Source organism: Aethina tumida, chromosome 3, assembly GCF_024364675.1.
Source record: "Aethina tumida isolate Nest 87 chromosome 3, icAetTumi1.1, whole genome shotgun sequence".
In the NCBI taxonomy this organism is placed as follows: domain Eukaryota; kingdom Metazoa; phylum Arthropoda; class Insecta; order Coleoptera; family Nitidulidae; genus Aethina; species Aethina tumida.
The window spans coordinates 31,484,347-31,497,768 of NC_065437.1; the positions used below are offsets into that span (position 1 = coordinate 31,484,347).

A 13,422-nucleotide genomic window follows, 5' to 3' on the forward strand; every position below is an offset into this window, starting at 1 on the left:
TTTTTTACTTACAATAGAAAATCCTGTTCCCAGCATGGTGTCGCTCCTTTTACGGTCACAGTAGTTGACTTGACGTTCTGTAGTTTCAAAGTTACGTATGTGTTGAATTGCGATGCTAAAACATAAACAATTTTCTTTATTGCATCAAAATTAAATTTTACGAAGGAATAATTGTTAAAAAATTACCCAATTAAATTTAAAAATAAAATTATTTAACCATGTACTTTCAACCTAGCCAAGCAAGTTGGGTAAGTTATGTAGTAAATATCCCGTTAACTTGAATTATGTTTATTGTAGCATAATTTAACGTTAACCGGGACCCTTTTAGGGCATAGGAATTCGAAGTATCGTCACGTTACGCGCATGTTCAACAACGGCGGAATTTGTAGAAATATTTTTGGCCAATACAGTTTTCCCATGACAATGTAACATGCACGGAACGGGCAAGGAAATCGTTTCGTGTATATCACGTTTCGAATCACCGATATTGACAAAGGCAATTAAGATTTTATCCGAACGCGACACAAAATGCTAATTAATAATCATAACACCGCGATTTTAATTAAAAGCGGCCGAATGTAATAGATCAATTAGCCCGATTGCCGCGGGCGTTCCGTCAATTTAAAACGACAATGTAAAAATAATGAATTAACTTGGTGTTTGCAGTGTGGGGGGAGGGATTTAATCAATGTGCAACGTTTACATGTGTGACACCGCCACACCAACAGCTGTTCTCTAATACCGACCAATTAATCTCATTGAATTAACACTTCCTATGATCAACAAACATCTATTTACAATGTAAATTTTACATATAGACAATATTCTCGCTAATGGGCCCACTTAATTACCGAAAAACAAATACGAGATACTTTAAGATTTACGCCTGTAAATTTACATTTCGCTCAATTAGCGTACTTCTTACAACTCACCATGTTAATTAAGTTAGGTTAAGGCACCTTAAGAATATTTTTTTCAAATATTATATTTGACACCTTAATCATCGAAAAATATTATTTTCTATGTTTGATTGACCTCACTGTTAAATATCTCAAAATTTACTAGAAATATTGTGAAAAGGTTTCCTGGATTAAATGGATTTAAAAATATCTTCTATATATTTTATTTTGCCCAGCAATATTATTTTAATATTTACTGACCGTCTTTTAAATTTATTTTACTGTTTATACAGGGTGAGTCGCAAAAAGATGCATTAATTTTAAGGGGTGATTCTAATTTATTTAGAGTCTTTTGCCTTATCTTTAGTTAGTGTACATATTGACACATTCCACATTATTTTTCCAAAAATAAACTTACAGAACTTCAGTAAAACACTTTAAAGTGATATCTTATACGTGATTTACCAAGACTTATTAAATTCATCATGATTTTTTTTAATTTTAGTACACACTTTGCGTGCAAGTTGTTTTAAAAACTTCGATTGATGTACAATATGTTTATAAAAAGTATGATTTCCCAGCTTCTTGCCTAGAACTTTGTGGACTGACGAATCTAAATTTAACACAGGTGTTATTAATTTTTACAACTTGCACTTCTAGGTAGCGGATAATCCACGTAAGACACGACAACCCAGCTTCCAAAAAAAATTTAATGTAAATATATGGGTGGGTATAATTAATTGGTAGAACATTGATCGGTCCTCACTTCTTGCCAGACAATTGGAATGGTGAAGCTTATGAGGCGTTTTTGAATAACCTATTGCCAGAAATGTTGAATCTTATTTCATTGGAAAATAGGGTTGAAATGCTTTCCCATTATAGGATCACTGTTTGAAAGTTTCTAGATGAAAGGTTTCCAAACCGTTAAATTGGTAGAGTGAAGCCAATATTATAGTCACCAAGAAACCCTCATTTAACATCGTTGGATTTCTATATATGGGGACACATGAAAGACAATAAACTATTTTCACTTACTACTCAATCATAATGTAAACTAAAATTTGTTTATTTCTTACAAATGAAACTGAAGTGTTTTACTGAAATTCTGTAAAGCTGGAAAAATAATTATGTGCCATTGCGTACTACTAACTACTAAAAAAGAATTGTTTAAATATATTTAATTATTTTCGGGAAATTTTGAAAAATATAATCCAGGACGTGATTATTGTCCAAAATCACAAAAATCAAATATCTCCAAAACTAATATTTTTTGAATAAGGCAATATGTACAAAAGACCCTAAATAATATGTAGAATGTATTATACTATACATTATTTATTGGATCTACTTTTGTCTCACCCTCTATGTTTAACAAACTACAATAAATAACTTGTAAATTTGATATTTATATCAGAAAAAGGTTGCATTAAGCTGGTCTTAGAGCCGTAAGATGCTTGTTAAAGAGAGAGCATCGAATTACCCGGTGAGAAATATGGATTTGCTCATATTAAACTAAAAAACTATGAATTCTCGACGATATTTAACCAATTATTTGCTTAAGAGTTTGATACATATTCCAATTTTATAAACTACAATGCCCCACGTCACCGTACAATACACCGTGATATTGTCAATTCACATTATTCTGATGCAGTGGGCCCCACTTTCTTTAGACTGCAATCCAATACGTATAGAACAGTCTTCAAAGATAAATTTACACTTGAAACCATAAACCTGAACGTTTGGAGTAGCTTGCTAATGCTTTGAAGAAAAATGGCAGGTTATGGATAAAAAACTTGGTTTTTGTGGATAAAAAACTTGGATTTTGAGTAAACCGAGAAGAGTGGAAGTTGTTTTAATTGTCTTTTATTAATTTATTAAAGAATTTTACTACTTTTATTACTGAATTAAAAATTTTACACATGCAATAGATATTCTAATATTGAAATAAATTATCACATTATCCACTTCAAAAGAAGCCCAGTGTATTTTTTGAGGAAAGTGCTTTTATGATACTACGCTAGAAAAAGTATTTCGTTACTTATGCCAAATGTTGCAATGCATTTTTCATATTTGAGATGTTTCAGGAACTATCAAAAGTATCAAAATGCGACTTGTGATAAAGTTTTAAAAAATAAAGCCCTGAAGCCAATTTATTTCTGAATCGTCTGGAAAATCAACAAACACAAACATTTAAAAATTATTTTATAATTTTCCTTGGTATTACATTATTTAATCATTGTAAATCAAATATACAAATTAAATAACATCGTTTATACAAGCTTCACGAGTGCCTCTAATAAAGATAATTACATTCTACTAATTAACGGATTCGTAGTAGCTTGTGTTTCACTGTATAATTTTAAAGTAATTCATTTTCGTAATTAAAAACTTGAATCAATATTAACTTTACGGTCTGGCATTTGAAATAAATGTACTTTTTTATAAAAATAATTCAATCTAAATTGTGGTGAGCTTTAAATTGAAAATTATATTCTCCAATCGATTTTGCGAGGGTGTACTGATAATTTTAAAAGTTTCTAAATATTAATATTGACTCATTTAAATGCGATAAAATGGATCAAGGCATTTCAGGTCATTAATCATGTCTTTTAAGTGTATAAGAGAACTGCACACAAAATATATTTGATCGATAAATAGGCTTCATCATATTTTATATTTAATCTTGCTGTGCTATTAATATACGAAGCTGAAACAAAAATATTACAGAATATTACTGCTTAAACAAAGTTAGACAATAAATATTTTGTTGGAAAAAAAATAATTAATTTATTACAAAGTTGCGTTAAAAGTTGTGGCAAAGATTTGGGTTTAATGTTACCAGTAAGTTTATTTAAAAACTAGTTTTATGAAAAGTAGCCTTTCAATGAATATCTGATAAATGTAAATTCTGATTTCGCAAACTTAACTAAGTTTTGGGTCTATTAAGTAACATTTTTTCACACATTCGGAATCTTGATAATTTAAGGACGAACTAATTAAATAACTTTAGAAGATTTATCAGACTCTAACACAGATATTAAACAAGTTCATCCAGGTATAATTATGCGTCATTGAAGTCATTACTTGCCACAAGGAGCAAGTAAATCTTAAATAATTCACTGAAAGTTTCTGCTGAAATCCTCGGGATTAAGAGAAAATATAAAATTAATTACCACTCATCAGCCACGAATAGTAAAAATAAAATAACCAGCCAATACCGATGCCAGAGATACAAAGCCATAAAAATATTAATTTTAAAGCGCAGAATCTCCAACTTGAGAAAGAATAGCTCCATCACAATTGAGCTCATTAAGGCTAAGTCCTGGAGTGGAGCGGAACCATGTAGAGGCTTAATTCCGTGCGACAAAGTGAGCCCTGTGTTTCCGCAACCTTAAGAATTAAGTAGGATGCTTCACGACACAGGAACAAGAATCTGCGGCCTGCTTAACCTTATTATGTCTTTTATTGCATGACGTGTTTGCGTCTAATTGTAAGTTTCGTTGTAAGAAATTTTACGTCTCTAGATTTTGTTTAATTAAATTAAATGGGTATCTAAATTTTTTAAAAGTTACAGTTCGCTTTTAATTAACTCCGAGAAAGAAAAATATAACAAAAATATAATGAAAATTGACTTACCTTGAGCTCCAACGTAGCGAGCCTTTTTTACTGAAAAAATAAAGCAAAATTAGTTACAAATTCAAGTAAAATTTTATCAACTGACTAACAACAACTGACAAAATGAAATGATTTACTAGAACAGTTTATTGTAAAATAATTTGCTTTGCTCTAAAATAATTTGATTGTGTTTGTCTATTAACTGTTAATTAAAATTTCAATTATTTGATTTTATATAATTAATTTACCCCAAGTAGTTCCTAGTATTTAATTAAAAGTAGTAAAATTGTGTAAATGCAAGATAAGTTTAATAGATAATTTGCTTAACATTAATATATTTAATTTGCATTTGAAATTAACATATTAATTGCAACTTAAGGGAAGTTTCAAAAGTGATTTAATTCTTGCATTTCGTTTCCTTACTGGGAAATAAATATTTCGGAAGTTTTGAGCTTCTGAGACTCCACAAAACTTATTACTCAAAAAAGTAGTTTTAAAACTCTGTTATATCTAAATGAAAGAAGCTGCGGTTTCTATTAATTTATAACGTTTGTATTTTAATTAGACTTAGCAAACTACAAAGAAATGTGCCGCTTTATAAAAATCGAGAAAATATTGAATGTAATATTTTTTTCTCATTAAACGCTAGTTAATTTAGCATCCCGCCGTGTAAACCATTAAATATGACAGGCGACAACAAACAATTCAAGCCCGATGTCATAAACCATAAAACGGAGCCTTCCGGTTACCCCGAGTGAAACGATGGCAGTCGCGGCGCATTGTCAAAATAACAACGTCAGAATGAGTTATTTGCTTAATTTAAGTGTGTATTGCTGTGAGCATCAGCAAATTGGCACTTTACGTACGTGTAACTTTCTTATTGCCGAAATACATTACACTTTTGACTTGGCCTCATTGTCATTCAGGGCAACGTGAAGACGGAATGCGAATTATTATGGACCACCGTCTCAGCCCCAGAATCCGTAATATTCCCAGGTGTAATTTAATATGCAATCATATTCCACGAAAATGTATGTCCCTTTTGGAGTTTCGGTCGTTTGTGCATCTAACTGCAGAGGGATCGCTGATCTTTGTCTTTCAAAATAATTTTTTTATGTCCTCTCTTGAAAGACATAAGTTCTATATCAATTTTAATAAAAAGTGTTTGATCAAAATAGTCGATTAAAAATAATATACAATTGTTTGAAAATAAAAATGAATAATTAATTTAAATGATTTTGTTTTAGGTTTATGACATAATGAACAGTAAAAATTTAAAAGCATTCAATAGAATCATAAACTTTAGCCTTTTATTTAAATTTTATAGTTTCATACGCAATTTTCAGCCACAGTTCAAAACACACAAAATAAATGTGGAAATGAAAATAATCATAACATTTTATACTTCGTATCTTTTATATATATATTTTTAAATTAAAATATAGTTTATCATAAAATCTTTATTTTTATTTCTCCAAACAAAACATATGAGGAAAATTTGCAATAAACCTGCAAATATAGGTATGTACTTTCTTATATATATCTACATTTCTTATTATACGGCTGACGACTTCTGTATCATAAGATAAATTGATTGGAGTTGCTTTAAAAAAAATTAGATTACTCATCCTTTTCAGAAAATATTAATAATAATCAATTATTATTGTAGTGCGTTCATTTCTTGGAATAGTGTACATACTATACGTCTATTGAAGTAGATAATTTGAATTATTTAAAAAATCTGAACGCCAGTATTGTACAACAAATACATTATAAATTAAATAAAATTGTATCAGATTTTTTAAACCAATAATAAAACTAATCATTCCTTGGGATATTAATATAAAATTAATTAATTAAAATTGAAAAAAAAAAAACAGAAGAACAACTGCAATATTTTCCAAATCAGTACTTGCTCTACAAATAGATTGCACCCTTTTTGACATACTCAAAATTAGTGATAGAATTAATTCTTGATTCAAAGCTTCTCCAAATTTTGATGCTGCTGGTTTCTAGTGTAAATTTACTTTGTAGACGGTTCCATACGTGTTCAATTGGATTGCAGTTTGATGAGTGTTTAGGACATTCGAGTAATGTCATTAACATGATTAATGATTGTGTAATTCTGTGACTCTAAAGAAATTCCACATTGTTTCAAAACCGCCTCCAAAAGGGGTAAGACTACCCGAATGACATAATGCGTATCTAAGATGAGATATCATCTCATCCTCATCTCAGACTTACAGTGATTCCAATGACTGCCTGAAATCTGAATTTACAGAATATGCGATATCATCTAGCAGAAATAAGAAAATAATTATATCTTCTGGTCGAAGGTCGTTGTCAACCACCACCATGTTGTATATTGTCAGTAGCAGTTTGCCGATAACGATTCCAACCGTGACTTATTTATTACACGTTGGGAGACATTATACATTTGAGCTAATTGTTATTGATTTAAATTGATATTTCAAAAGTGCAATTATTTCAGCAAAATCTTCAAAAAAGTCTTCTTTGAAGCATTTTATGGTGTTAAACGAATAAAATGTGTTCAAAATCACAAAAAATTTTACATTTAATTTTTGCAACAGAATATATATATATATATATATATATATATATATATATATATATATATATATATATATATATATATATACTGAAAATATTTTTAAGCCTATTAAAAGTAGGAAATTCAAATTGTCCACTTCGAAAGACTAAATTTAATACTGACAATATTGAATTTAAATTATTATCTAATTGATATGAATCTTATTTGTAAAGGAAACAATAAGCTTAACTTATCATAATCTAAAAAGGGTTTCCATCCGGATATATTTTATTCAAGCTCAGCATTTATCATCGGCACTATTGTCCAGATTTACGGGCCATTTACTTTGGTTTATAAAGAGCCAGTGAGGGGTTTCTCGATAAAGTAAATTCCAGTAATCCGCTCCTTCACAGACTAAATCGAATCAATCTGGGCTACTTTATGATAATTCACTTAATGCACTCTCCATTATTGCGTTTTCAAATGATGATAGTTACTTATTATCCCAACTTGCCGCATAAAATTAACACGAAACCCTTTTTCTGAAAGGCATTTGGTAATCGATAAACCATTGTTAGATAATAAGAAAATGTCATGTAATCAACACCTTTATAAACATAATTTATTTCAATCAGCTGCTGTGCATTGCCATTTTGATCAAATACAATTTCAGGAAGTTTAATGAGTATCTCTAACGGGTAATTATGTGCGGTAATAACTAGATTTTAGTCAAATATCCCTAATGCATCTCGTGCACCGTTTGATCAATACGGTCCACATAAGATAATGAAGTTAAAGTTGAATATTTAATTAACGTCAACTACGTGAACTGTAAATTTAAGTTACTCGCGGTGCCGCCGGGCTATTTATTATTTTGTTTCGCCCTACTGGGTGCACAGAGTGGAAGGTAACTAAAATAAATAAAAATTATCCCCAGATTATAGTGCTTATTTTTTTTTTAACTCGTCTGGTCAGAGTTTTTATTAATGTAGTGAAAAACGAAACAGTATAATTTAATTAATACCCTGAGAGTTAATTTATAAATTTAATTGAAGATTTACTAGCAAAATCTGAATTCCCAACGTCGAAATAATCCGAATACGGTCGATTCAAACGTAATCTGCTTTAGATCGTAACGTTCTCTCCGTAAGTCAAGGTTCCAAACTTAATCGCCTGAATCGACCATAATTCTCGTTTGAGCATCGGGGTTCATTCTTTCGTAATATTAAATTGAGGGTACCCCGTGATGCGTGTTTAATACTGATAACCGGTCAAGTTTTTATAAGACGCAACCTACCTATATTCTGATTTATGGACGTTGATCAAAAATTTGTGAAAAAAAAAATAACGCACTTTTTATTACCTTGGCAATTTGCGAATAAAGCAATTATTTTTTTGGGGGAAGTTCCAAGAAATTTAATTTAATTACGCACTTATTCATAATGTAGATTTATATCTGAATAAATCTGGAGGTGTAGCATTTTATCACATTTTATATGTTTTATGTCAGGGAGACTTCATATTTCGCAAATGATCTATATTCTCTTATAAGCCCGCCTCGAATTTGGAGTGTAATAAATTGGGTCGACAAAATTGCCTTCGATAAGAACGCTTGTTGAGAGAGATAAATTTGTATTTAAATAAAAATCTTTCATATTTTTTTTTCCAATTGTATTATGAATTATTATTTAATTTGGAATTGACTTTATAATAAACAATTGCATTAAAATTTAAAAATATGTATAATAATACATACATAATACATTTAGATTTTTCAAGACGAATAAATATACTGGTTTTAATAAAAAATGCAACATTTTGAATTTATTGAGTAATTTTAATAAAATTTTCAGAATAAGTACAACTTAGTAATATATACAAACGATTAAAATATTAACAAAAAACGTTTTTTTCCCATTACATCTGCTTTTTTGTATCAGTACATATATAGGATTTTGCACAGAATTCGTCGGCGTAAGCATTTTCGTCAGTTAAGATGTTGGTCCAGATGATCTGAAGAAGGCCGTCACGAGCAGCAACCCGGATTAGGATGTCCCAGAAGCACCACAGAACGAGAAGAATGGCACTTGCGAATATTGGTCCTCAGAGACAGTTTATCCACAACACGTTCTGTAGGAAACATTGGAGGGAATCTATAAGTCGTAGAATGTTAATGATGTAGATATATTGGCGTATCAGGCGTTTTGGTTTCCGTTTATATCGGCCATTTTTGTGTTGGAATGGTGTAATGCTCGAGTTGGATATAAGAATGGCATCAGGTGACGTTATCGATGCATCTTGCTTTTGTCTATGGGCCCATGATGGTCACGTGTTAGACATCAACATGAAGAACGTAGAAATTTAAATTTGGCAATTGAATGCCGTACTGCACTTACACAGGGCGTTAAGGTTTGGGGTGGAACAGCTGTTGGGAGTAAATCACCTCCACTTTTCCTTCCAGGCAATTTGAATGCTGCAGTTCATTAATAATATGCTAGAACCCATCAAAGACAGTTCTTCCAAGAAACCAATGTAGCGGTACTCCCGTGGCCCCCATTGTCACCAGTGCTATTCAGAAATCTTGGGATGAGATAAGGCAGGAGGAAATTGATCACGTCATTCAAAGTGTAACTAACTAAATAATTTTCAGTATAATGTAACCAAATTGTAATCATTTGTATATCTTACTCAGTTGTATTTATTCTGGAAATTTTATTAAAATTGCTCAACAAGTGTCCCAAACCAGTATACATTAACCATAAAGTTACAATTTATTTGCTTTAAAAAAATAAATAAACCTTGCTCAATCAATATTGACACAATAACTTCCCCTGTTATTAATTAACTTTCTGAGTAACGCCGAACACTGGTGATTTGAATTATGGAAATCAAATTTATTTTATTCTATAGCATGATGAGTGATTAAATATTAGATACAGGTAATTTTTTTAAACAAAGGCATTTGGAATATAAAGAATTCAAATGACAGCAAAATTGGAATTAAATTGACTTTTGCTTATTACCGTCTTTTATTACGACTCAAAATTTTTATAGTCGTCTAAAAGTTGATCTCCCCAGTAACTTTCCAAATGAGATTTATAAAGAAATAAATTACACCGAGATTAAATTGGACTGTTGGAAAAACTGAAATTGCGTAGTTTATTTAAAACGTTTGCAAAGATGTTGCCTTAAATTCTAATTAAGACAGTATCTTTACAGTTTAAGAAAAAATTTATAAAGCAAACAATAATTTAAGTAAAAATTTTCGACAACAAATATTTTTATTTACCATGTTGATTTTGTTGGCGGAAAACGTGACACAAGCTCTCAATTTTATTCTTACTTATCGGCGTGAAGAATATAAAATATAGATAAATATAAGAATAGACAGGAAAATACTTCTGTGGTTATTGCGTTCTTGTTTAACAATACATCACAATTCCTGACGTCAGTTCGAAATTCAATACATATTTTATTGCTCGTCGTGTACATTTCTTTTCGACATAAAACAAAAAGGAGGAAGGGCGTTTGCAAGGTTGGAAGACAATATCTGGCGAGTTTGCTGAAAGTAAGACAACCACTTGCCAGTTGTCTGGACGTTTTATTTTATTGGATCATTTCATGAATAGCATATTTTATGGCAGCTTGAGCATTATAATGCAGATTGTGGCTGGATGTTCATTTCTTTTGCTTTTATACTTTTTTACTCATACTATATCGAATTTCGTATTCTATATGTTTATCAATTTCTGGATGATTGTACACAAATAAATATCGTCCACATGAGAGGAGGAATGAGAAAAAGTGTCGAACGTTGAAAGCCAATATAGCTGAAGTATACTAAAAGTCCGACAGCATTTTGTAAGTGTTCTATCTGTTATTTGTGGTCTCTAATTGGAACTTTTGTTTGAAGGAAACTGTGGTTTTATTGCTTCCTCGCAATAAAGCTTCCCTTCGTGATTATCTAAACTTGAGGCGTTATTCAAAAACTGTATGGATCAACGAGTTAAAATTGTTTTAATCACAAGTAAATACCATTCACATACACTTCCAGATTTGGCAAAACTTTAAACTTAATTCAGTTTCCCGTGCGGCCTTAAAAAGGAGGGAAGATTACCGCGATATTATAATTTAAAGTGAATTGATGGCAGCTTTAAATTTAAAATGGGAATGGGGTTATCAAGAATATTAGACACGGGAATTCCGCCGAGATGACACCGAAATTAATTTTTTATGGAGTTTCTTTTTTACTTTTTAATTTGTGTGGCTTAATTGCAATGTAACTTTGGAATATGAATAATTTTCGTATATGAAGAGTTTGGGGATAATCGTAACTTTTAACTACTTAGAATGAATTTTTAATATTCTTCCTAAAGAAGATGTTATCTATTTTCCTATGGATATTTCTTAATCGAATAGTTTTAAGAAACTTTAAAGTATATTTTACTTAGCCATGGAACATAAATAAGTGTCAGAAGAAAATTTATGTACGATTTACTATGTAGACATAAAAAATTGAAAATAAAAATTCTTCATTAATAACTGCCTCTTCAATTAATACAAATTTATTGTTTTGTTCGCTAAAATTTCACAATAGTTCGTTAACAAAATTAAAATAAAAAGACATATTAATTAATCAGTTAATGAGAAATAGAACTTTTTGCGTTTATATATAATAATTATACGTATATGAAATATTAATTAAAATCCATAACCATTTAACGAAGCAAATAAAGATCATTAATACCAATTAAAAATCTTTCAGAAAAGCCGTGATTGTGCAGCGTGGAGTAGGTGAAGTTGGGATAGACCTGATTTTATCGATCATACCCACTACCCCAGTTATAAAAAGCGGGGTCCTTTTCCCTGTTAAAGGCCAACGGCTCGTCGCGCATTAAAGTCTGTAAAAAGTTTCAATTTTTTATCCATTTTATTATTTTCATGATACCCTTTGTACTTTTACTATTTTTACTACAACTCTGTTATGGAAAATTAGTGAATTTTCCTGTATTTAAATAATATTTATAATAAGTTATACTTGTGAAACACAACAAAGGTCCGAAACAGAATCCGAAACAATGATAAAAATTCCCAATTTAATTTTCTACTAACATATACGAATAAACAAAACGTAAAATTGAATAAACTTGTGCCCAACAATGTCAACTGTCAGGCAGTTGGGACCCATATTTTATTTGATTGTTGAATTCCTTTCATTAGACCGTATAATTCGAAACATTTATTCAAATAAAATGCCGCATATTTTTCTAAAATTTTATTTCATCATCATTTGATATTTATGGAGTTTATATTTACATGTCCCATCGATTATCTAAAAGCTAATATCGTTTTACAAACGCAAAAGCCTTTTACAAAACAAATATTGGCTTAGTATATTGACGAAATTCATCAATCAAATTAAATGGGGCAGGTCAGTTACACGCCCCAAATAAAATTGTATCTCTACAGACTAATTAGTTTCGAAATAATAATTTCGGTTTGTAAACAATTAAATGTAAACGGTAATCAATAAATTACAAAAAACCCACGTGATAAAATAATTACGGTATAGCCGCGATCCGCATCATGTTCAGTCCGATTTTAACAAGATTTGTATCATCCATTATCCGAAATGGACCGAAACTGTTCAATACCCGTGCCTATTAATGTGCGTTTCGTTTTATGAAATTTTAATGGGATCTAATGAAAATTGAGTTTACCGTATAAATTCTATTATACCAATAAACCGCTTTGAGTATTATACGTATTTTAAATTAAATTTGACGATCTGAAAGTTTTTCGTATAGAGAAATATTTAGGGACACCTGCTAACAATTTTATTTCGTTTTGTGAAGTTACAGGAATTAAAATCACTTCGACATGTTTTTGTCGTCCTGTGGGACGAAGTTTTTGATGGTTGTCACATAAAACGTACATTTTTCTTTTCTTTAACAAATTAAACTTGTTTGTGTGATTTTAAATTACAACGAAGATCGAGTCACCAGTGTGTTCGTAATATCAATTCCTTTCAAGCGTGGAAGGAAAATTATATGTCGGACCGTTACCATAGTCTCCAGTTCGACAGCAATAGAGACAATAAATTTAAATGAATGGAAACCGTTGTCTTTGAGGGCGCATTTATTTTCAATGCTCTATTTTACTTAAACATATACATCATTTGTTATGATTTGACGGGCATAAGTTATCTGGGACGCGAGCGAGGGAAGACAGAAATAAGGAGGGATGCGAGCAAATTTTAAATAAACTTCCTAAGGAAAACGTTTGTTCTATTTGCCGAGGGCGACAGGGATATAAACTACTGACATTCGAAACCCAACTGATCCGCTTTTTATT

The 13,422-nt window shown here is 30.6% G+C and overlaps 1 protein-coding gene across 1 annotated transcript in view; it reads right to left on the reverse strand.

Moving 5' to 3' along the window:
- Positions 1 to 13,422, reverse strand: part of LOC109601811 (phorbol ester/diacylglycerol-binding protein unc-13) — a 66,226-nt gene that overhangs the window by 26,387 nt on the left and 26,417 nt on the right. Inside the window, exons 2-3 of the mRNA XM_049964662.1 lie at positions 4,539 to 4,568; positions 13 to 115 (exon numbers count right to left, since the gene is read on the reverse strand). Coding sequence (XP_049820619.1) covers positions 13 to 115; positions 4,539 to 4,568 — 133 coding nt within the window. The remainder of the gene's footprint in view (positions 1 to 12; positions 116 to 4,538; positions 4,569 to 13,422) is intronic.